Source organism: Dermacentor albipictus, chromosome 6 (assembly GCF_038994185.2).
Source record: "Dermacentor albipictus isolate Rhodes 1998 colony chromosome 6, USDA_Dalb.pri_finalv2, whole genome shotgun sequence".
In the NCBI taxonomy this organism is placed as follows: Eukaryota; Metazoa; Arthropoda; class Arachnida; order Ixodida; family Ixodidae; genus Dermacentor; species Dermacentor albipictus.
In genome coordinates this window covers 78,253,874-78,279,951 of record NC_091826.1, presented here as the reverse complement: position 1 = coordinate 78,279,951, position 26,078 = coordinate 78,253,874, and the positions used below count along the sequence as shown (strand labels likewise).

At 45.3% G+C, this 26,078-nt stretch overlaps 1 protein-coding gene across 1 annotated transcript in view; it reads left to right on the top strand.

The window, feature by feature from the left end:
* The window catches only part of Cont (Contactin), a 69,831-nt gene that overhangs the window by 22,531 nt on the left and 21,222 nt on the right, over positions 1 to 26,078 (top strand). The window contains exons 10-19 of the mRNA XM_070540911.1: positions 5,689 to 5,791; positions 10,921 to 11,102; positions 16,368 to 16,534; positions 17,909 to 18,026; positions 18,300 to 18,457; positions 19,094 to 19,214; positions 21,443 to 21,609; positions 23,529 to 23,649; positions 24,143 to 24,298; positions 25,333 to 25,574. Of these exons, the coding sequence (XP_070397012.1) occupies positions 5,689 to 5,791; positions 10,921 to 11,102; positions 16,368 to 16,534; positions 17,909 to 18,026; positions 18,300 to 18,457; positions 19,094 to 19,214; positions 21,443 to 21,609; positions 23,529 to 23,649; positions 24,143 to 24,298; positions 25,333 to 25,574 (1,535 nt within the window). The remainder of the gene's footprint in view (positions 1 to 5,688; positions 5,792 to 10,920; positions 11,103 to 16,367; positions 16,535 to 17,908; positions 18,027 to 18,299; positions 18,458 to 19,093; positions 19,215 to 21,442; positions 21,610 to 23,528; positions 23,650 to 24,142; positions 24,299 to 25,332; positions 25,575 to 26,078) is intronic.

Genomic DNA, 26,078 nt, shown 5'->3' with positions numbered 1-26,078 from the left:
CTATTTGTTCAAATGGCGCTGTTGGTGGCTGTATCGGTTGCAGAAAACCGGCTGGTTTGAGTGGCGGTGTTTTGCGTCTTTGACAATCTCAGCACGATTTGACATACTGCTGCACTGAATTCATCAACTTCGGCCAGTAATATTTCTGGCGGATTCTCGCCAGAGTCCTACTAACGCCTAAGTGGCCAGCTGCAGGGTAATCATGGCAAGCTTCTAAGATTTCAGCTCGCAGCGATGATGGTACGAGAAGTAGAAACGTCTCACCACTGTGCTCGAAGTTTCGTTTGTAGAGGACGTTGTTCCGGAGGACATACGAACACAATCCGCGAACGAAAACTCGAGGCACTTTCACTTGTCGACCCTCCAGGTACTCGATGAGCAGGAGTAATTCCGGATCAGTACGCTGATGATGAGCCATTTCCGTCGTGTTCACAGCCCCAAGAAATGGGAAATCTTGCTCGTATTCAGGTGACGTTTCGATTGGTGCGCGTGATAAGCAGTCAGCATCATTGTGCTTGAGACCAGACTTGTAAACGACCGTGATGTCATACTCCTGGAGACGCAAACTCCATCTAGCGAGTCTTCCAGAAGGGTCCTTGAGGTTCGCCAGCCAGCACAATGAGTGATGGTCGCTTATGGCTCGAAACGGTCTGCCATATAAGTAAGGCCGGAACTTACTGATGGCCCATATAACCGCCAGGCATTCCTTTTCTGTAGCTGAGTAATTTGTCTCAGCTTTCGATAAGGTACGGCTTGCGTACACAATGACTTTTTCTTCTCCATTCTGCCACTGAATAAGTATGGCACCGAGACCAACGTTACACGCGTCGGTGTGGATGTCCGTTTCGGCATTTTCATCAAAATGGGCAAGTATAGGAGGACTCTGCAAACGCTGTCGTAGTTCAGAGAAGGCGTCTTCTTGTTCTTTCTCCCACGAAAAAGGGACATCTTTTGTCAGTCGCGTGAGTGGTTCGGCAATTTTAGAAAAATTTTCTACGAAACGCCTGTAGTAGGCACACAGTCCCAGGAAACGTCTAATAGCTTTTTTGTCTCTTGGCTTCGGAAACATTTCTACTGCAGTGATCTTCTCAGGATCGGGATGGACGCCTTCAGCACTGACAATGTGTCCGAGGAAGCGGAGCTCGCGAAAGCCGAAGTGGCATTTTTCAGGTTTTATGGTCAATCCCGCCGTGCGAATAGCATCCAGAACTGCTCTCAGTCGCTGCACGTGCTGCTCGAATGTAGTGGAGAAGACCACCACATCATCAAGGTAGACGAGGCATGACTGCCATTTCAGTCCGGAGAGAACAGTGTCCATCATCCGTTGGAATGTGGCTGGCGCAGAACACAGACCAAATGGAAGCAGCTTAAACTCGTATAAACCATCCGGTGTCACAAATGCCGTTTTTTCGCGATCTCGCTCGTCCACTTCTATCTGCCAGTATCCGCTTTTGAGATTTAGGGAAGAGAAGAAGTAAGCATTGCGTAGTTTGTCCAAGGTGTCGTCGATGCGGGGGAGTGGATAAACATCCCGCTTTGTGACGAGGTTGAGTTTCCTGTAGTCAACACAAAACCGTAGGGTGTTATCCTTCTTTTTGACTAGGACTACCGGAGATGCCCATGGACTATTGGATGGTTGTATTACATCGTCCTTGAGCATTTCCTGTACTTGACTTCTTATCGCTTGTCTTTCCTTTGGAGCTACTCGATACGGGTGTTGGCGAACTGGTCTTGCAGGTTCTTCGACCACAATGCGGTGTTTTGCGACGGGAGTACGACGGACTTTCAATGAAGTCGAAAAGCATTCCACAAACCCTGTGACCAAGTTCACAATCTCATCTCTTTGTAGTGATGATAGCTCTCGGTCAATGTTGATAGAGGTAAGGACACTGTCTAAGGTGGCAGAAGCTGGTGATGCTGCATCGAGGGTTGACACATCTGCAAATTGTGCATAGTCATGAAGAGACGCTATGGCTGTTCCCTTCGCCACTTGTTGTGCCTCATTGCCAAAGTTAGTCAAAAGGACGTCCGCATATCCGTTATGCAGGTGAACTAGGCCTCTTGCCACGCATATTTGCTTTTCCAGTAGCAGCCCGATATTTCCGTCTGCAAGTCCCTCGTAGTCACGAAATATGTCGCTCCTTACAACGACAGTCATACTGCACCGTGCCGGCACCGTCACGTCTTCATCCACAATACGGAGAGAGGAAATATGTGGCTCTTCTGTATCAGAAATGGTAACAGCGTTTTCTGTGGAAAACAACACGCGTGATTCTTGCAAGTCGATAATTGCGCCATTCGTTCGCAAAAAGTCCATGCCCAGTATCAGATCACGGGAACACTCAGGGAGAACAATAAAGCTGCTGACGTATGTAAAGCCTCTAATTCCGATTCTTGCTGTGCACATTCCTACGGGGTCGACTAAGTGTCCCCCCGCTGTACGTATTGGAGATCCGGTCCAATGGGTCAATACCTTTTTCAATTTTCTGGCGAGTACACTGCTAATAACTGAATAGTCCGCACCAGTGTCTATCAATGCAGTCACTTCGAAGTCGTCGATGATGACGCGCAACTCGGAAGTAACGGTGTCATCACTGCACTTGTCCGTCGTTTCGTCACTGCCGTCGTCTTGTCGGATTGGCGATGGAGGGCCTTCGGTGTTCCGGGCGTCAGCGGCCTTGCCTCCACAGGTCGCTGGCTCTAGTTTTCCCGTCGCGGACTTTGGGAGCGTCGCCTCGGTGAAATGGAAGCGGGACGCGGACTGGGCGATCTATAACGCATAGGCGCTGCTGATCGAGGTTCATGTTGCTGGGTGTTCCGAACAGTTTGGCGCGTAGATAAAAATGCCTCAATCTCATAAGGGCGCTCACCGTTTCGGGGGCAAGGTGCATTCACAGAAAAGCCACGCAGTCCTACTCGCCGATACTGGCATTCCTGGTATAGGTGACCAGCCTCTCCACAGTGATAGCAGAGGGGACGCCGGTCTGCAGTGCGCCACACATCGCTTTTACGTGGGCTTCCTTCTGGCATGAGCTGCACATTGCGAGGAAGTACCTGGGGTATTGTGGCCGTTCGTCCAAAGTCGGCGCGTCCTAGGTCCTGACGTAAAGCTTGGGCGTACGACATCCGCGGCTGGCGCTCTGACTGTGCGTGGGGCCGTACCTGAGGCTCTGGCTCACAAATTACTTGCCGGACTTCTTCACGTATAACATCAGCAAGTGAGGACACCGTAGGAGGGCTTTGGGCCAGCTGCAGTTTCTGCAGCTCTTCTCGTACGACGGACCTCACCATTTCGCGTAGGATGTCCATGTTGTTGGGGAGGGCTCCTGACCCAACGTCAAATGATGCGACGCATACATCTCTGTTGTACTGCCGCGCATGCTGCTGCAGCGTCTTCTCCATCGTCGTCGCCTCTGATCGAAATTTGGCTACAGAGCGGGGCGGATTACGAACCAGGCCGGCAAAGAGTTCCTGTTTCACACCGCGCATTAGGTGCCGCAATTTCTTGTCCTCAGCCATGTTTGGGTCGGCTCGGCGGAAGAGGTGGGTCATGTCTTCAATGTACATGGTCACACTTTCGTTGTTCCGCTGGTTCCTCGCCTGAAGAGCGGCTTCTGCCCTCTCTCGGCGGTCCGTGCTCGGGTATGTAGCTAGCAGCTCTCGTCGGAAGTCGTTCCACGATTATAGCGACGCTTCGTGGTTCTGAAACCACGTGCGTGCAGATTCCTCCAGCGCGAAGTACACATACCGGAGTTTCTTTGACTCGTCCCAACCGTTACACCTGGCGACACGCTCGAAGTTTTCAAGCCAGTCCTCGGCATCCTCAAATGTGTCTCCGTGGAAGGATTCTGGCGTCCGGGGTGAGTCAACGACGACGTGAGAAGGGGTTATTTGAGTAGCCATCGCACTAGTACCTCGACTGGCTGCCGCCGCTGCCCTTGGTGAATCGGCGAGAGGACCAAACTCGGGGGCCTCACCTCGTATGCGGCGACTCGTGCGTTGGTGGACAGGCGTTAATTCTGTTGGTTCCAAACTTCGGGGATCCGGGCTACCTTCCCTTGCGTGTGTGGTGCTTGGAATCATACCCCGCACCTCCACCAGATATGTAACCAACAGTTACAACAGCCGTTTCTGCGAAAGCTGATTTATGCTGGGCGAACCTGTGCCCGTCAACAAAAACCGACTGAGCACTCAACAACAACAAAAACGTCCCTCGAGCTTCGCTCCTTCGAACGTCGTCCTCCTCTTTCTCGCCTGCTGTCGCGTGCCAATCGTCCGATTCTCGCGCACGAGCCGCCGGACTGTCAGTACAGGCCGAGCGTTGCCTTGCGGTGCTTTGCTTGACGCTCGCGGTGTGGCGGCTACGCAGTTGGGATATGTCGGTCGTCTTTGTCTTCTCGCAATGCTGGCGGCAATATATTTTACTGCAACAAGCCATTAGACATACTGTGATGTATTATAATGGTTGCAAATGAAGTGCTATGTTTTATAAATATTAGAGGCCCTGTAGCTACTGCTTGCCAGTTAAAAGTTGAAAGTTACGATGCCGATCTTGCAGTCCGAAATTCAACCTATTGGATTTTAGCACTAGGCGGGTGCTGCATGTGTTACACATGTAACCAGTTGCCTTGGAAGTAGTCACAGCAAATGTTTCACCGAGACACCGCCACCTAATTTATATGGTTATGACTTCACATGTTATAAGTGTGGTTGTTAAGTGAGGTTCATGGATGGATGGATGGATGCGAAACTTTAATAAGGTCCTGAGGTACGCGACTCAGCGCGCTGCGGGCCGCTCCCACGTTGGGACAGTCAGGCCTTGCCCAACCACCGCATCGTGGGCCCTCTGGACAGCCCATAGTTGCACCCCGGCATCAGGGCTCTTGATAGCCTGATAAGTGAGGTTATGGAGTGATAGCCTGATAAGTGAGGTTATGATAAGTGAGGTTCATGGCAATAAAATTTAGTAAAACACTGAATATCAGTAATAGATTATCATCATGAGCATCTGTTAGTTCTTTAAGAGACAACATTGTTCTCTGTAGGGAAAATAAAACAATAAGAACACTGCAAGGTTTTGTTTTTTACTCGTTTTTCCGTGCTTTCATAGTTTTCATATCTGATTAATTGTTTGGTGCATCATTGTTCAACCTTTTGCTCTGTTTTTGTTATAGTGTAATGCCTGGCACATATTGTAAGGTTCGTTTTCACTGAGGATGGATTGTACTGCTCTACCCAGGCCAAGAAAAATATTTAAAAAATGTACTCTAGATTGAAGAATTTCTTTTCTGCTGGTCAATCTGGAGCAGGTTTTCATGCTCTGCTGGTTGTCTTGGACCAGTCAGTCCATGGTAGAGCACCCTCCCTTGATTCACTGATGGAACATACGTTCATAGCCAGTGAGAAATTCAGTGTGAGTTTAGTGAGAAATTCAGGGGCATGTTGCAGTAACTTTCTGCTGCCAGCTTCGCATTTCCAAAACGTGAGCGCTCTTAAGAATCTCAGCAAGGATTGACCAGTGGAATTCAGCATACTTGTGAAGTGTATGATTTGTAATGTTTGTGCTTCTTCATGTACTTGTACTTGATACCACTCCTGCCATGGATGCTGTGATGATGCTGGAAGTATTTAATGAATGAATGAATGAAGTTGGCAGACGGATGATCAAACCATACTTCCTGCTTTCAGCGAGTGGCCAGAAGCTGCTCTTTCCCAACAACTTCCCGAAGTCGTTTCCCGAAGCACCGCTGGCTGGCAATGACGTTCGCCTGGAGTGCATTGCTTACGGATAGTGAGTGTTGCTTCTTTTTTTCGGAATGTGTGAAGTAAGGGCTTTGAAATTTACAGTTTACTTTTCAATAGTTGTGTATCTGATCTCTTTTTAACTCAAATTCAATGAATTCAAGTTTAAAGCTGTTGGGACTGGACGGAGGGAGACCCATGAAGTGTCTAATGAAAATTAAGCTCATAGTGAACGTGCCATTGGAAATGCAAGGACTTGGAACAACATAAAGCTTTTAGCAAATTAGTTGGGTTTCATGTTCTGATCGTAAAAAATTTTTGTGATGCCGTTCCTGTAGTTTCATGTTTTCAGTGACTAACTTTTCAAACCATGAATGCAAAGGGCTTGTTGAAGGATTCTGCACACCAGCAAAACACCCAAGAAAAACACATCCATCGGTTTTTCTTGGTTGTTTTGCTGAGTTGCCATGCTTGCCTTGTTTTGTGACTCTTTCTTTCCAGTTGCAAAATATTTGTGAAATACTTTAATAGAACCCTCTTAATACTTTCTTTTAGGGCACCATGTAAAAAAGAAAGTATAATCCGGGAAAATGTTATAGTACACAATAAAGCTTGTGGCCGTACTTGTAACGAGCCAAAATGACACTCTCACAAAAAACTTTATTTGAAGTTGAACAGGAAACCAACAAACTAGTACTGAAAACACTCTCATTAGCTTGTTATCACTACCTGACAGTTAGATTGAATGTTAAGCACTTCTTCTTTTGAGCAGTAATAGCTGTGAATCACACCTAATAAAGCTTGCGTAATTTCCATCTGACACTTAGGCAGAACCTTGGATAATACTAACAGCCTCTTTTTGTGCACTCACTGCATTTTTTTCAGTTTCTGTGTAGCCTTGTATATTGAAGTAACAACACAAGGTATTTAAGGTAACGAGACAGTATCTGCAAACATGGGTGTGGGGTGACCGCTTGTTCCTTCATCCATCTTCTCTTGGCTTTTGACTTGTGAGCCATGTTGAAATCAGTGAACAGTGACAATCTGAATACTGTGATGGCGCTTTTTCTGTGCACATGGCAGGTGCCGCAAATTGACCATTTTCAGCGGTGGCAAGTGTCGGTTAATGTAGGCACCACTGACAGAGGGTGCCAGCCTTACAGTTTTTAAATGTGACAACCAAGAAGAGAAACGTCAGAAGTGGGAGCCTAATACGCATGCCCCTATGAAAGCAAAATGGTACCAGTGCTTCAGGGCATAAGAGCTGGGAAGAAACAAAACGGAAATGTATTTATCAACAAAGTTCTACTGTATCTGAAATTGTTCTATGATTATTTCATGCTGCTTCTATTAGATTGTCTGTGTCTGTGGTGTGTGATTGGCTAGATCTTTCCAGTGTTTTTTCCTTCTCTTTTTACTTTCCGTTTGTCCTGTACATGAGTATTTGCAACTTCCCTGGTTTTCTTAACTTTTGTTTATTCTGTCTGCTGCATCTGTTAGGTATTCTGTACTCCCATTTCTTTGGGTCGGACTGGTGCCCACAGTATGCCATCATAAATGTTACTGAGAAGCAGCCGTGTGCTACTGATGGATGAATGCCTTACGGGCTTCTGTCGTAGCCTATACGGGGTGGCACAGTGCATAGCTTTGCCAGTTATCTGCACGTCTAGGCTGCTAAGTGTTAATTTTAGGCAACTTAAAGGAACAGCAAAGGCAGCCATTAAGTAAAGCTTAAACGATGGGCCAATGCTCAAAGTTTCGGAAGTGTTGCCTTTTACGGAGAATAAAACTTTCGTAGCTGAGAAAATGGCAGACACGAGACAGGATTGGCACTACATTAAAACCTGGATAGATAGAAACCACATATAGCAAACTATTGTATGTGGCGAACAGCTGTAAAATCCCCTTGAAAATGTTTGTATAAACGTCTTTATTTTATATCTAGAATTACCTATAATCGAACTTTTTTATAATCCCCTTCAGATTCAGTATATCTGGGTGTGACTCTAAAAATGCTGAACCAGCTCCCACAACTTGTTGTGCCCTGTTATAATTGATTAGTTGCTGTAATTCACTGATGATAAATATGTCATGTATGCTGCATTTCAGCGTAAAAGGAAACAATTTCGTGAAAATCATTCACAAAATTCAGCAAATTCATCATAGATGAATTTGCTGATGTCACCTCTTCGCACCACTCTGTCAGTGATATTGGTGGGAGGGAGCATGGTGCACCCTTTGTGTAGGCCTCGGACTTTAAAGCAGGCAGTAGCCTGGCTGAGCATGACCTCCGAGATCACTAGCATGGTTATGTAAATGTATCTTTTCATTGTGGGTGATATGAATTATGGCAGAACTGTATGTGCCCCTTGGTTGTAAGTGTTGTTAAACAGGCTAGTTGGCTGTGAGATTCTTGCGTTCGTGATACAAGTGTGAAAAAAAAAAAACAGAACACAAAGATGTAAACACCACAAACGATGGCACCACATGACACTGCAAATGCAGACACCGCTAGCATCCTCACTTGCAATTTTATCTGAGCGTTCTCCTCGCTTAAAGCAAACATCACAAGGTTTCTAGAAAGGTAATCTAACAGTTTGAGTCACTGCCACGTTTTATTGTTGTTTTATCGTCACCGTTAGTGCCACAATATTTTGTGTACGTTGCAAGACAAAGGCCTCTCACAGCAACCTTGATTTGCCCTTGTCTTGCCTTGGCTGGCTCTGTTTTTATCCTGCAAACTTTCTAATCCCATCACACCACCTAATCCTCTGCCATCCTCAACTGCACTTGCCTTCCGTTGGCACCCGTTGTCTTACTCTGATAGGCCACTGGTTAAGCTAGATATTACAGGCCTGCATTTTCACTTGTGAGTGTGGTGACCCATGTTCGCTCCACTCTGATTTCATGGGCTCGACATAGAACATTAGTGAGTGATGAAGGGTGGGTGTGGACGTGAGCATTAACAGGATGGAGTGCTGATTATTGTGAGTACAGTAGGTTTCCGTTAATTCGACTCCAGTTAATTCAATTTTTCGGTTAATTCGATCTTGTCCGAAGCTTCCGGACAGCTCCCATGCATTCATATGACCCCAAACTTTCGTTATTTCGATTGTAAAATTGACCTTTGAATTATGATGCGAACTTGACCAGCCAGCAAGCATGCACCTGACCCCTATAGCAAACTCAATAGCATCCCCTTTAGTGGCGGTATCTGTCTCGGTGGAGCTTGGGGACATTGAATGCATTGAACATGTGTCATCTCCCGTCGAAAACACCAATTTTCGGCCTGCCCTAGGGAGATTTTCAAGCAGTAACCATAGCCTAAATGTCTGACTACGGTATTTGCCCAATCATAACGCTCGCCTTTTTTTTTTTTTTTCATGTAACTTTTGCCGAAAAATTGCCTGCACAGTGTAATCGGATACGTTTGTATGTTTTACCGCACAACAATTTTGTATTGCACCTAAGCTGACTTTCAAGATCTTGCGGCGAAGCTGACTTTAGGAAACCGGCTGCCATGATGCGATGCATCTTAGACCCTTGCCAATTTTTTTTCTAAAAAAATATACAGATTTCTTTGCTTAGGAGCCTTAATGTCATTTACACATTACCTTTCTACTTTGGGCACAAATAAAGTTGGCACGCATTTGATTCGGAGGGGGCGGCATGTTAGAATAAGGCAACTACTGCAAAATTAGTCAGCAGTGTGTTTTGGCCTTTTTTTGTACATCTTCCTTAATTCAACCTGCCAAATAATTTGGTCGGTTCGTCAGTCCCTTCAAAATTGAGTGAATAAAAGTTGACTGTACAAATAAACGTAAGCAACGGTGATTTTGAGTGGATGACATGTCACTGTGAGTGACTATCGGTGACTGTCAGTAGACATGACTATGTGTGTGAGTCAATGCCTGTGAGGGGGAGTTGAAGCGAGTGTGAGCACGAGTGGGTGCTGGTGAATATGAACGGAAGTGACCGTGAATGTGAGTGAGTGCAGGTGAGTGTAAGTTTGTGAGCAGGAGTGTAAGTGAGTATCGGTGAGAGTGAGTGCATATGCGTATGAGTGCATACAGTTCTTTGAAGAAATATTGGGGAGTGACCATGAGAGAGCATTGGGCTTGTTCTGCCAACCTATGCTGGATTTACACAGAAAACAATGCCACTGATTCAGTACATGGATGAGCGCGACACGGCCTGGCGGGCACTGAATCTTGCTTCTCGTAAGACCGCTGTTAACCTATGCAGTCTTAAAATGAGTGAATAACAGCCTTACCACTCATCGCTCGCAGCTCGCACGCATGGTGGAAGCACAGGACAGTGAAAAGGCGAGGTGAGAAATCAAGGAAACTCCGCTATTAGACATGGCAGCAATCGTGGACAAACTGAATAAATTTAAATGTGAGGTAAACTACGCTATGTTTCTATTATTTCTTAAAAATAAACGCCGTGCAAATTTGCCAAGTGGACAACTGACATAGGTCATGCAGACGCAAAGCCGCATTAAAGCACCGCAGCATGTAGAGGACATTACGGAAGTGGCTGCCCATCAAATCAACGCGTCTGTACTCGACGCAGTAATTTTGTGGCAGTGGCATTGCTTGAGGTCGCGCGTTTGATTTCAACCACGGGGACGAAATGCAAGAACGCTCGTGTACTCAGATTAAGGTGCACGGTAAAGAATCCCAAGTAAGCATAATTAAAACAGAGCCTCCCACTGCCATGTGCCTCATAATAAGGTTGTAGGCTTGACACATAAAGCCCCATAATTTAATTAAAGTTTAACACTTCTGCCACAATGTGTTGCACCATGCAGGGCAATGATATTGCTAACCTTTTTGCAGGCTATGAACAATGGCCCACAATGCCTCAAGCAAACACATCTTGCTGTGTGTTCTCTGTACTACATAGACAAACACAAGTGGTGCATGTATGCAAGTGACATTTAACATCAACTCGCCACTCTAGCATTGCACTAAATGATGGTAAACATTAACATTCACTGTAAACATCCCTGCTAATTATTATCAGTCAGTGCAAATGGCACAGAAAGCTTTGTTTACATCGATTCATACAGCGGGTAAGATCTGCACACTTTTTTTTTCCCCTTTGTGTCCATTAAATTCCTGTTGGCCGATCCAATGCTTCAGTGTCTTTGTCCACGTATTCTCCCATTCGCAGTCCTGTACCAAAATACAACTGGACCCGTGTTGGAGGCCCCATGCCGGTCGGGGCACAGATCAGCTCGCACGGCCGCGTACTCCTCCTGCCGCGTGTTCGCGTCGAAGACCTTGGCGAGTACGTCTGCATCGCCAGTGCCGACCAAGACAGCGTCAGCAAGGGTGTCACCCTGAGCATACAGGGTGAGCCATGTTTGTTGGAAACTGAATGAGAAAACTGAGCTGGATAGGAAACTGGGTCATGCTTATTGGGACAAGCATATTGCACAAGCAAAGTGTGGGAAACTGTTTTAAATTGGGTATTTCAGTTAGCAGTGTGGTACCGCTTTACGCCCGTATATATCTGCTTCAGGTGCTGTGTGCACAATTGTGCACGCCAAGAGAGTGCATCAAAAGCAAGATCATTAATAAAGATAGCAATACAGTGGAATTCCGTTGGTACACTCCCCACTGTTGCATTTTCCTGGGTGCTATGTTGCATTTTTGCAGTCCCGACCCAAGTCCCCATTGACGCCAATGTATTATTTTTCCCTTTGATGCGTCTCAATTTTTGTAATGTTCCTGCTTCTTGCATTGCAACAACTGACCACACAGCCTTGATGTGCATCCACAGGTTGTAACGAAGTGCAAATACTGTGCACGCTGCCTTGACTCGGCAACACTGTCAGTTTAGGCTGTGCAGCACAAAATTAGTTTGTGGCTTTGTTACATATTGCAACAAGCAACTAAAGTTTGCAATACACAACTGAATTTGCACAAGCATGTTGGGAGAAAAAGTACACGAAGAAGTTTGCATTGGTTAAAACTTGCCGTGAAACATGCACATTGAGCAAGAACTGTCGAGCGCAGGGCTACATTTATTTTGGAAATGGCAAGAGTGTTATGTGGGTTGCACAATCAGTTTTATTTAGCTTTGCCTCGACATAGCCATGTTATCCAGTGAAGCATATTAGTAATTGAAAGTTGTCATTGTTGCAAAACATTGTATGTGTCCCTTATACGCAAGCTCGCTCACGCATCGTCCCTGTTCACAGTGCAAGCAGCGAGATGTATAAAATTTCTACTGGCAGCCATTCTGTTTCTGACATTGCTGTGGTGATTGGAGACCTTCCTCACAGTTATGTTTTCCTAGCTGTTACATTCTTTTTCTGTGGTCCCTTGAAAAATGTGTCAACTGGGTTCTGCTGTATTTAAGATTTGTCACAAGCATCTTAAGACACTCCTAATTGGACCTGTGCTACAAGTTCCAGTAATTTGCATAGATGGCCAGATGTTTCTGCTTGGTGCCAGTATGTCGTCATGCAGCGAGTCGACTGCTTTCATTGTTTTATGCGAAGCATATTACGAGAGCTCAACCCAGCTCCTCAGGCGCGGCGGTGTCGCCTTGAAACCACGTGACACCGTGACGTCACGACAGAGGAGAAGTGGCTTTGGCTCAACTCTTGCAAGACGGGCTGGGTGGGAATCGAACCAGGGTCTCCGGAGTGTGGGACGGAGACGCTACCACTGAGCCACGAGCACGATGCTTCAAAGCGGTACAAAAGCGCCTCTAGTGAATGCGGTGTTGCCTTAGAAACGAGCTGTTTCTAAGGTGTGCGTCTCTTGCTCAGGCGCACATTTCGTTGCCGCGCCGAACGCTGCTTTGCTCGACGCTCACCGCGTCCAATGCGGGGCGTGTAGTCGCTGCCCTGTAGCCCATTGTCTTACACCCCTTGGCGGGTCGACGGGAACGCTGTCGCGTTCCACTCTTGAAGGCGAAGCAGTAATGCATGAGTTGTTTCTTCGTCTAGCCGAACGAAATATAGCCAAGCAACAGCAGTTCACCAGGCTAAACAGTGGTTCAACAACTAAAATAAAGGCTAGTATGCTTCGCATCCTGGGCTTAACCTTACCTAAGCCACAGCCATTTTTTCACATTGTTTTAGATCAGGCATATTTTTCAAGTGGCTGGATAGGTGCTTTCAAAGTACACTAGACAAGGAGTAGTTGACATCCTCTTCTGTGGCATTCCCGTAAAAGAGTTCCAGTATGATAGAGTCCACTTATTGTAAAATTGACAAAACTCATTGAAGAATTACAAATTCTTAACCTATTGTGCAGCTGTAAGCTTTTCATGATTCTAAAGATACAAGAAATGAGGTGAAACTAAAAATATTCTATGGATGATATTGATTAGCACTTGAGGTAGTTGTTCTAATGTTAGAAAAACTCCGCTGTTGCTTGTTAGTGTACCCTTGCGTGTATCTTGTGTGTTGGTAGTATTAATTAGTCATGCACGAATTGTTAGAGGCTGTGCTTGATTATTGTGCGGTATGGATGACCTTTACACAGCAAACATAGGTTTCGTCAGATGTGAGGAGTAACTGTCAAGCAGAGGTAAAGGCAACAGGCTCTCCCAGATCTGTCAGTGGAACAGGACGCACAGCAACCTGCCCATGGCAGCAGTGAGGGGCTGTCTCTGCTGGCAGCAATGAGGGGCTGTCTCTGCAGGCAGTGCATGTTGAGGTGTGAGTAGGCCGATCCCAATGACAATGCCATGTTGGCATACATACAGTATAACTTTGTTAATACGATCCCATTTCGTACAATTTTCTGGTACCAACATTCGCGATAAAGGACACCGAAAATAACCCAATACAGTTAAGCTTCTTTATTCTACCAGTCCATACGTTCCTGGAAAACACTGTCTTTCGGCACCAATCGCAACACTTGCCAAACTGCGATCGTGTGGTACATCTTCCGGATACTGGGTCCCCTGTGAACAAAAGGCAGGAGGTATGTGCGATTGAGAGCAATAGGCATCCGCTATGATGGCTTCCCCGCAGTACTCGCCCACTCGTGTCACATGAAAATGTTGGCATGCACTCAGTTTTCTCTTCCAGTACCAGCAAATCTTATGGATTGTCACACGTCGCATTTGAAGCTATCACCACCAACCCTGTTGCAATAATTGGCTTCACCTATCTGTTTCACAGAGTGTACGGGTGGCCTAGTGCCATTGGAAGCGCTAGGCATTAACCTGAATGCACTGCCACTCCCTGCTGCATGCGGCGTGAAGTGAGCTTTATGTTTCACTCTAGTGGAATCATATTCGGGCGTCGCGCACCAGTTTGATTTCTTTTTGGTTTCCCTTAGCTGTCTTAAATCACTGCGCAATAGCAATGCATTGAAAGCTCACTGCGCTCTCTTAAGAGGCAATAACTAGGAGTGTGCAAACATCAAGATTTCTGAATATGAATTGAATGTAAATATATAGCTTTAAATATTGAATGATGATGTTTGCATGCATTTATTAGCAAGTTGTTACTTTAATATGTTGGAACATCGTAATTATGTTGTCAGCAATAAAAAATTTGACTAGTAAGCTGTAAAGCTGTAAGTAAGATTATGTACTTGACTCATGTCAACTTGGGAAATTATTTCCAACCAGCTGTCTGCTCTTGCCTACTTTTTCCTTATATTATATAGCATCAAATGTCCATGAACTCGAGTGCCAGCCATCACTTAATGTGTTTGCTGTCAAACAAAGACGCTCAGGACTGGGCCATCGCTGCTGAGGATCCCTCCATTGGACCTGTACTCCCGGAAAGAGCATTCTTGTTGCAATTGTATTCTTTTGCACAGTCGCCGCCGTCCTCTTAAGTTGTGCTTAAGTGCACCCTAGCTGTCCGCAAACCTGTGCTCCTTGCTACCGAGAGGCCTGCTTTCCCACACAGTTGAGCTGTCCAGTGGCTGACTGCACTTTACAGGTGCAATTTTGCCAGCAGTATGAAATTATCACAAAATTCTGCACAGAATCGGACTCATACTCTTATATTAGATAGAAACAAATGCTAAGAACAGTTCGCAAGAGCAACTTGAGCTTGTTGACAGATAATGTCGGAGCAGTAGCGCAAACTTGAGACAGGGAGAGATAATGTTGTTCTTGCCTCCTCTGTCCTTGTTTGTCTCAAGTTTGTGCTATTGCTCCAAGAACCGTGTTTGCTCCTGCACAGCCATGAATATATTTTATTTGTTTGAAGTATTTGTATCGAACCAAATATTCAAACATTTTCAAATACCTAGTTCTCAAATTGAATACGGATATCGCAAATATAATATTCGATGGTATTCTAATATTTTCTTATATTTGCACACCCCTGGTGATAACCAAAATGTGCCATTGTTCCCTTCTGCAGGCGGTGCAAAGTGAGTGCGTGTTTCGCTCCGGTGGAATCGTGCTACAGTGTTTCATGCCAGCTAAACTTTTTTTTTTGTTTTTTGTTTCCCATTTATATTTAAGAACACTATGCAAATGAAAAACAACAAAGCATGTTTCGAACCGCACGGGCCCTGACAGTTCGACTCATGTGGGCATCTTGGGCCCCAGTGATTCACCGAGTGGGCACGGGAGGACTTTTTTCACCAGAATGCCCCGGCCGAAGAAGCTGCTGATCGAGGCTGAATTGGAGGCGTGCTAGCTGAAGTGCCAAAAATGACAATGCGCGTCTTGGGCCACTGGGGGCCACAGCAGCTCAGCGCGCATGTTGGCATCTTGGGCTGCAACGATTTACGCAGTGTAGATGTAAATTACAGACGAGTCTGCCATCTTCTTTTTTTTTACTTTAGGTTGTATGTTTTCCCAGTTAGTATGTTTCTTCTCGAATTTTTTTTTCCCACAACGTATGAATGAGGTTCTGCTGAATGTGGCATAAGTAAATGTGACAGGTATACATGGCTATAAACCGCTGGCCCATTCATACTCAAATTTTGCTCAGGGATACCATTTTGCATTAATTTTAGCTGTTTACCATGTCTGCAGGCATTACTTGCTAGTTTAGTCAACAATAAATTGGAGTGATTGTCATCTCCAGTGACACCACTCAAAATTCTTTTATTCCACTGCAATGGGATGGTTGTACCATCTGTCACAGCTGTGACCGATCATGCCACCATTAATTGCAGTGGAATTGACATGCTTTGAATGGCATTTACACAGACAACATGCACTGGAATTTATTGTTAATGAAACTAGGAAGTAATGCCCATAAACTTGGTAATGAGCTAAAATCTCTGCAAAATGCTGTAGGAAGCGCAAAATTTGAGCCTGAACTAGCCAGCGGTTTAGCAGGAAGTGTCATGTATAGCTTCTGCTCCTATTTATGCAACACACAGTATACCAAGCACAAATCGCATCACAATTGTTGAGGGGGTGCTGATGTGCTCAAATCTAGAGAATAAGAGGATGAATAACTTTTCAGATGTGAGATCACGAAAACGAATAACAAAGATCATAAAAGACAGATGTCCTAAGTTGTAAAAGCCATACCAGTCACTGCATTGAACTTCGTGTGAAACTGCTAATTTGTTTTTTGTTTTTTTTTTACGAGTTTAGTGATTCTGTGCTTGGGTTGGCCAATGCTACCACCTCGTAGTGACTTGTACTTGTGCCTTTGTTCCTGGCTGCAGCAATGCCCGAGTTCACTATCCCGCTGGAGCACCAGGTAGCGGACGAAGGCTCCCGACTCACGTGGACGTGTGAGGCATTTGGTATTCCTGAGGTGGAGTACCACTGGTATCGCAATGGCGAAATGCTCAACATGGAAAGCAGCGACGACATGCGGGCCCGGTACAAGGTGCGCATTGAGCAGCCTGCTTTTATGCCTCCGTTTGTCTGCCTGTCTGCCTGATTTAAAATTTAATCACATCAGAATGGTCAATGTTCGATGTCCAAGATTCGGTGTTCAAAAAGCGTACACACTCATTTGAGGCCCGCACCCCCACTACAGAGTACGAAAATTTTGAGAAGTTTCACTAAGCATCATGTGCATACCTGAGTGCCGGTTAATTCCTGCAAGCTGCTTTTAGATGGCACTAGTTGTTCTGCTGATGATTGCACATTATCATCACTATATCCTGCACTCTGCACCAAGCCTACTAATCCGCAACTTTGGTTGCCGATTGCAATGAAGCCGTTGTGGAAAGTTTGCCCTTAAAATGTTTGTACCGGTCGACCACGTTGTCAATCGAACGGGAGATCACATGTACAGGATGGATTGACGTCCATGTGTGTGAAGCGGAGTTTGGGTCGGTGGACGATCAGCTGGCAACTACCGCCAATGTCTACTATGTTCACATGTATGCTTACTAGATGGAACGACATAAGTTCATATGGGGGCATACAGCCAATAAAGCTTTAAACTGATTGTCCGCTGCACAGCCTAAACTGACAGTGTTTTAGAGTCAAGGCAGCATGCGCGGTATTTGCGCTTCACTACGACCTGTGGATGTACATCAGGCTGCGGGATGGGTGAGCACTAAATGCACCTCTGGCCTCAGCCATCACAGTATTTAAAGTGAACTTAACTGTAATGGAGCACAACACAGAAAAGCCTGTAAAAGAAAGTTCCGCTTTGCTGGCGCTCTAAAAAACAACAAACTTGATTTTGCGGTCTTAGATTTTTTTTTTTGACTGCCCAATTATTCAGACATTTTTGTGGCATTGTTTGTGTCCCGAAAAGTTTATCAGTGACTGTAAAGGTGTTTATAGTCACTTGCCAGCCGGTTGCCAGCAGTTGCGTTATTTTGCATAGCAGTCTGAGCACAGTTCAGAGGCCTCCTATAAGGCCTGCATGCAGTAAAATATTGAAAGAACAATTGCAGCCCTTATACAAGTGAATATGGTGTACTTGCATTTAATGTGTAGCTGTAAGATGTATGTTATGTAATTTTATTATTATTTATTTGAGTACTGCCATTCAACATTCAAGGCAGATGATTTGAACTGTAGTTATCTCAGTTGGATTTGAGACTCGATTATGTGGACATTATTGTAAGATGTCATGGAAGTTTGCCCACTGTTGTAAGGAATTAAATGCTCTGAGTAGTGTTTGTGTGCTATACATTGCTTCAAGAGAGCTTTTCATAAGGCATGATCCATGAGTGCTTGAGATGGTGCGAGAGGGAGCGGGTGTTGAGCTGTTTGTTCAGCTTCCTGGCAACTTTGACAGGTGGATAACAACATCCTGGTCATCGAGGACCTCAACCGTGCCGATGAAGGCATGTATCAGTGTTCAGCCACCAATTCTCTCGGCACCAGCTTCACCACAGCACAGCTGAGAGTCGTCAGTGAGTTGGATTTTTATACTGTTATCACTGTGCTGCATTACATTTGTAGCACTGGTTAGCCACATTGCATAGCAGGAGCCACCAACTGTCCCAACTTTCCTGTTTGATTGTTTCATTTCCACTGTTGACCTGCTTTGCTTCACATGTTCATGCAGCCATGAGAATCGCTCTCCATGCTCGTTTGAACATGTGTGTCTTCAGGTTGAAATCAGTGTGCCTGCTCCGTCCCCTCTCTTGCCTAAGTTGTGCTTTGGGCTTTGCTTCAAAACGCAGCCATGGCACCCAATTTCGCAAAGTACCCCCTGGACACGGAGATGTATGCTGCTGAGGAAGGCAACATCACCATCCCCTGCCGTCCCGAGGCAGCCCCATTCCCAGAGTTCACGTGGAGACGGAATGGCTACACCTTTCCACTCGGGGGCAGGACGCAGGTATGTACACCTTGCTGTTATTTTTCTTGTGGCAGGTGCACCAAAAAAGAACGGTTTGATGCCAACTGGCTCAGTGATGGCAATGGTTACCAAAAGAAGTTATTGAGAAAAAAAAAAGAAACCTGCAGCCTTGTAAGTCATGGATTTTAGGTACCAGCTGTTACACGTCATGCAAGAGGCACATTCAGTATACAAGAGGTAAAGTAGCTGAGCAGACTATACATAAGGTTGATGAGGCACTAATTGTTATTGGCCAAACACTAGTGTGGAAGTAATAACACTAATTATGTAAGAATGGTATGGGGGTCCCAAATGCTCTTGGTTACAAAGGAAACAGCGCATGCTAATTTAAACACAAACAGGGCATTTGTTGCTCCTTTTGTACAAGAGTGTCAGCTAGCTGAAATGCAGATACCCGGAGCACCTGCGCAGGTCGTGTAAAGTAGGTGGCTTTGTGGTGTGGCCAATGAACACGGTGAAAGGTGAAAGAGGCCATGACATTTACTGCTGTAGAAACTTGGCATGATCTTAAAAGTAGCGAGTCCGTTGTCATTGCTTCATTTGCTATCCTCATGCTTGCTGTCCGAGCTCAGAGTGCCTAGATGCGCTTCATGCCTTGTTACTGGGTTTACACAGGTTCTCAACAACGGCTACCTGCGGATCGATCCGGTGCGCCGGGAAGATGAAGGCAACTACACTTGTGTTGTCAAGAACCAGTACGGCACTGCCAGCAGCACTGGTGCCCTTGTAGTGCTGTGTAAGTCATTGCAGGACAGCTCTCGCAACCTTGTTGGCACCGTTAGCTTGAAGCAACAGTGGTGACACGTTTATTAAGGAAGAGTGGTGCATTTGGAGCCTGTTGTGCGGAGTGAATAAGAAAGTGGGAGCAAGGTTATGTTGTGTAAAACAAAGCTTGGCTTTAACAGTTGTTACACTCGACAAAGCACACTGGTTCCATTATAGACGCACTGCAAGCATGAGTTAGCATCGGGACTTACCCCCTTAGAATCATGCTGTTTAGATCCACACGAGCTGATTTCAAGTCCCATGTCCACCATCAAAATTGCTTGCGCCAATTTTTTGCTCGTCGTTGCTTTAGAAAAGCAACCAGAAAGCTGAAGCAAACATTTCAATCCAACTCAGGATTCCACCAATCCAGATCGGTGAGGTGAAAGTACTATGCTTCCACACTGCGTCCTAGTCAAGCTTGACGCATGCATTCGGTAGAAGTAATGCAGTACACTCTGGAACTGCTAGTTGAATCTATGCCCCTTCAGCAGAGAAAGAAGGAACGATTTGCTGTGAAGTTAATTCCTTTTAAGCGGCTAATGGAGTGTGTGCGTTTGCTCAAAATCAAAAGGTGTAAACAAGTTCTCCACCGTGGAACAAGATAACACACATCAGATTTACTAGTTGCGTATACCCTGGAGAGGCAGTAAAGAAATTAAGCGGAGCTGTATTAGCAAATTACACTTCTACAATACAGTCCAACCTGTTTATAACGAACTAGATAGTTCCGCGAGGAAGGGTCTTTTCATCAGTAGTTTGTAGGGGTGTGTGAATACCAAATAGTAGATTTCTAATCGAATATCTGATTGAGTCAAGAAAAGAAAGCCGAGTATCAAATGGTATAATGAGTATCAGAAAATTTAACACAGGTTTTCATGCTTCCAAGTTTTGTGCAATAAAGACAGTGCTGTGCATGCTCAGGATGCTAATCACATTACTTAACAAGAGTCTTGCTAGCTCTCAGTAACTTGGGTACCTGGGAATTGAGATGTATAGTATGCCCCATGCAGTTAAAGTGAACAACCATTATTACTGCGCTTCCCAGCACTAATAACAATTTAGTTCGTTTACGAAGATCTGGAAAATATTTTTATTGATAGAATGTCTGTAGAATAGAATCAAGTGCTTTTTTCTCTCTGAAGCTAAAGAAATAGTGAAGTTATCCTAAATACTAATGAGGTTTTCAGTTTAATAGTGGGCCATACTGTGCTTAATGGATGCCTTCTATTGCTTGGAGAGTGCTGCTTTCCTGTTTTCTTCAAGAAAACGGGAGGGTTTTTCACGTTTATGACAGGTAGTTTTGGGGGGTTAGCATCAGCTCGTTAAGGCCAATCTGCGCTACGGACAAAAGTGGGGAATGTGCATCACCTCACTCGGCACTGCTCCACGAGGTTATCTGCCCCATGCACATTGACTGCTGTTAGCGCCAATTGCAGTGAATTTTCAAATCAGGAGGCCTATGGCAAGTTTGTGTGACGTCTTCCCTGCCACCTTTTTCTTCTTTTTTTTTCGTTTCTTTTTTTTCTTTATTTTTTCTGCATCTATCTGTCATCTGTGCAAATGCGTCTGAAAGTGATTGGGAACTTCGCAGGTACCCTCTTCTTACTGTGAACAGGTCTAAGTTGTCCGTTGTAACATTATGGTGCATTAAAAAGAAAATTTGATTACACCTGGATGCAGTTTCAAGTGGCGAGGCTGAAAAGTTGTAAGTGCACTGAGGAAGGGCACTGAAATATTGTTATGACCACTATGCCGTGTCTTTGTAAGTCTCAGCTTTAGTAGCGCTTTTTCCATCATGAACGTTTACCAACATGCCTGACTGACAGCTACTGTACAAAAAAAGCCACTCTCATCATGAGGGGAAGCTTGTTAAACCAAAACGAAAGAGCCTTCATTGAAATGGAACGGGCTCCATCACAGGGGGCCAACGAGGCCTTCAGGAAACGACGAACACATGCTTCAGCAACCTGATCACGTGCTTCAGCCACCTGATCACCAGTTTAATTCTTTGCCCAGTCGTTTGGTAAAGGGCACATGCTGCATGGCATACACACTCCTCTGCCTTCTTCCTCTTCTTCCTTTCCTCGCCGTTGAATGTAGTAGGTGACACATGCGTCGAATGTAGCAGACGACCATTGTGCACAGTTGTCGCTGCCAAGGATGTGCCGTCGTAACCTCGTGACTGCGTCCACGCAGCATTGCCGCGCAGCGTGGAGTCCCCTCCCCCGAAGGTGGTGGCCACGGTGGGGAGCCTGGAAGAGCTGCGCTGCCATGCACTGGCACCGCACATGCTCGACCTGTCCTACATCTGGCTGCACAACGACCTGCACATACACCCGCACGAGTGGCCCCAGTATGCCGTGGTCAGTGCTGGGATGGAACCCTTCCTTTTCTTTTTTTAGAGTGAACTTTTGTTTGAATACCCCATCTGGGTCTGGTATAAGTACATAAGTTGCTCACTGAATAAATGACTTGTATAGCATTGAATGTTGACCCACAAGGTTGTGCCAGTGAGTCCACCTCTATTCTGTGAAATCAAACAATAAATCGTGACATATTACCTGCGCGGAGGTCTTACTAAAAGAGTGCATAATATTTAATGGCTGTGTTGATTTTTTTAAACTTCTTAAATTTGGGCTTCCCGATTCTGTGGCCTTAGGGTGTGCACCTCAGTCATACAATGGGTACAAAAGCCTTAAATGTATTCAGACAGGTGTCGCACTTCTCAGTGTATGCACTTCCTGCCACTATTCTACATCGCTACATCAACATTTCACATTGTTCGGTTGCTTGATATCATCTTTGCATTTCAGCATAGCTTGTGAGCGGTGGGGTGCAGAAACATTGTGTGACATCGCATGGTGTGTAGCGTGGGAGTAAACCGAATTTTACACATCGCTTTTAGTTGTACAGCATTTAATTAACAGCTTCACTAGAGCTTCGCTTCACCTAGATTTAAACGTGTGCACTGTACCTGCATGCACTCTGTGTTGGTCAAAACCTCTGAGTCTGCGCCTCACTGGTGCAAGGCCCTTGCTGGCTTTTCTGAAAGCAGTGAGGTGGGGTACAGCTTTCGTCCTTCATCACGTTGTGGTGCGTGGGGCATTTGTAAACCAGCGAAGAGGCAACTGAAGATAAGAAACATATGCAGCTGTTCACAGTCGGTGATGCGTAGCTGCTTACGGTTGCACAAATCTCCACAATTTTGTGGCACTGTTTCCACATGCTGGTTTAGAGAAGGATACTTGTACAACATGGAGATTCATTTCAGGACACAAAAGTGCAAGACAAATGCCATGAACAATAAAAATGGGAATAGAGAAACTTGGGCGACTTGGTGGAAGTTCATATTTGATAAGCAGCAGCAGCAGCTTTTTTTCGTCCTTGTCTAGGTGGTGCTGCTACTTGTCAAATGTGACAAGAAGGGGAACTGAGGAGCTTAACTTTTTACTATTCGCAACCACACGAAACCAACACACAACACAGCCAACAAAGGCACAGGGGAAATTAGCAGATTTTAGTTGAAATGTAGAAATAATAAGAAAAGGGGAAATGGGACAAAAAGACAACTTGCCGACGGTGTGAGCCGAACCCCCACCTTCAGCATTATGCATGCGATGCTCAACCATGGCCATCTGTGGCACTGGCTAACACTCCCAGAGCCGCTCCTAATACACGTAGACAAATACACAACTTGTGGAGGTCGTCCTGAATTAAATTTACTTCTACATGAAATGACAACTGTTACGTGTGTCTACTTTGTCTTTATTAGTCTTCTAGTGCTCGGCAGAACAAGTAAGAGGAGGAAGGAAAAGGCCCATCTCTCGGCTTCACTGCTGAGGAGTGCAACTTCCACAAACGAATACAACTGACACTTGTTTTTCTTCTCGAAAGTAGATTGCTCGCTCTCATCTGCGAATGTTTACGCCAGCCAACACCGTGCGAAACATTGCAACACTTACCGTGCCATTTTGCCTTATATTGCATCATTGCTTCACATTATGGGCGAAGCTGCAATTTTTATTCTTCCAACTTCGAAAAAAAAGATTTTGGGCTTACTGCTGCTTTCATTGCACCTGAATTATTCAAGATCGAGTTTCTTTCTTTTCCATCATTCATCAAACACTTGGCACTGTTATTTGCCTGGTTTGTCCAAAACAGAAAATAATAAGAAAAAGAAAGAATGAAATGGTACTACCATTGCAAATGCACCAGTGAGCTGGACAGCCTTTTGTATCTGTAGTGTATTCGCCCCTCACACTGGTACAAATGCTAAACGCAGGGTTACCGGCCAGGCTACCTGGTCATCTACAACGTGAGCTTCGCAGAAGCTGGCCACTACACCTGCATAGCCAAGACGTCGGTGGGAAAGGTGTTTGCCAACACTGAGCTGCTAGTTCTAGGTGAGTCTGCATGTTAGTTAGCAATCTACCTCCGGGATTTCTTTCTTAATTCTTTCGTTAAGGACGTTGCTGCTGACATTGGCACGTGGGCAGGCAGGCAACACTTTTGCGTGTGACTCGCACCAAAATATGGCCATTGTGTCTGTGTATCAGAAAAGTGATCTTGTGCTCAGCAACTCAATGTGCCACGTAGTCACTGTGGTGGGACAAGTAGTGCTGTTGTCAGTGAATGTGACCAGCTCCTTGCCATATTTTTTAAAATGCATTTAACCAGTGCAGCCATCTTGAATAACGTGTGTGGAAATATGGTGTGCAAACTGTAGTTTGAACTCAAATAAGCCTCCTTTAGTAACTTTAATAAACTCTTTGGGTGACATGTTCCACCTGTTTTGGGTTATTTGTTGGGGCTTTAAAGGGCAGTCTGCTTGTTGGCATGGATTGACTGAGTCACTCAGCCACCAAGTGACCTTTCTGTGCGACCTCTGTGTTGCAGGTCCCCCAGGTCCCCCCGGTGCAGTGCTGGGCCACTCGTTTAATGCCACTTCTGGCTTTGTGGAGTGGGCCGACGGCACCAGCCATGGCAGCCACATCACAAGCTATGCCGTCGAAGGTCGCACCAACCACAACGCCACCTGGAGGGAACTGCGGAGTGAGTGCCAGACCTCGCATCTGTTCTGTTTCATTGCCGTCATGGTAATAATAGAAAACAGAGAGCACTACAAAGACTTTCAACAAACAAGACGAGGGCAGGCAGTAGGCTCCTGCCACAATAAACTGCTGACGTGATTGTAAAAAGTTTAAGGCAATCAACAAAACTTTTACTTCCAACAATTGTTTTCTTTTCACCCCTCCATGCCATTGATACATGAACGAACTGATTGATTGATTGATTGATTGATTGATTGATTTTATCTTTCTTAAACGCAACACATTTAATTCAAGTTGCTTCAATGGCCATCTTCTGAGAGTGTTTCTGTGTTTTACATGTGTTGGAATAAGAACTCGGAGTTTGCCTCAGGCTAAAGCTTCCTCTTGACTGAATACTCCTTTTCTGCATCTCTGTAATATTTCTTCTTCATAAGCCTATGAGTGCAGCATTTTGGTGACTGAGGCACACCGTCACAGTTGCTGTTTCCATGTATGCTTGGCATGCCCAGGCCTTGCTGGTCCTCTTTAAACGCTTTTGGAACGTGGAACTGATGAAAAGGAGTCATTCTGGCTTGCTAAAATGCGAGCTGAATTACTCAATGCGTGTAAATCTCTATTAGTGATCACAAGTGTCGCAGCAGAAATTCAGCAAAACATGGTGAACTGCCATTTTGTAGTGCCAGCGATGTCATGGCATTGCTATTGTGGTCTTGGTGTTTAATGCATTAGCATTTATCATATTAGTATTCTGTGGGTCTAGAATTCAAGGTGCTGATAGATTTTCAGAAGTCGGTGAGGAGGTTGCCTTCCGACAAGGTAGGAGGAGAGCAGTGATTTCAGGCATTACATTTGTACATGTGTAGCACGATAATTTTTAGCAAGTTGTTTTTGTATTTTATGCTAACATTCGTGCAGAAACCAAAATTTCTAATACTTGGTCAATAGAACTGCATATTTTGCATTAAGAAGTGCTGCAAATCATGCACGCGTATAAATGTGATTATATATATGTATATATATATACTTTTTTTTCAGATGTCACGTACGCCCCAGCTTCAAAGCATCACACATCAGGCAGGCGAGAGATCGAGCTTGGCAACGTGCTGTCACCATGGAGCAAATACGAGTTTCGGGTGATTGCTGCCAACTTGCTCGGTGTTGGTCAACCATCTGACCCCAGTCCGCAGTACAACACGGCCGTGGACCGGCCGTACATTGCCCCACGCAACGTTGGCGGCGGAGGAGGCAAGGCTGGCTCGCTCACCATCACATGGACGGTGAGCTGGCTGCTATGTCTGATGTTAATGACAGACAAGACTGGTGGTGCTGAAACGAAACAGCACAATGATTCTAGCTAGCGAGTGTAGAAGGAGTACAGTAGAACCTCGTTGATATGATCCTGTTACGTGCGACTTCCTCGCACCAGCATTCGTGTTTGAGAATGCAAAAAAAAAATGACCCAATACAGTTACACTTCTTTTTTACCGGTTCACATGTTCCCGGAAAACATGATCTTTCAGCACCAATGTTCAGTACATCGCCAAATTGCAGTCGCATTATACGTTTCCCGGCCGCTCGGTCCCATGTAAACAAGAAAAGGCCCGACGTGCATGCAACTGATAACAGTAGCCATCCGCCACAGCAGTGCTTCCCTGCAACACTTACCTGAAAACACCAGTGTGCATGTGGTTTCCTATTCCGGTACCACAATATCCCCTCCCGGGTCGTCACATACCGCATTCAGTTATGATCAGCATCTTCTTCACCTATCTGTTCCACAG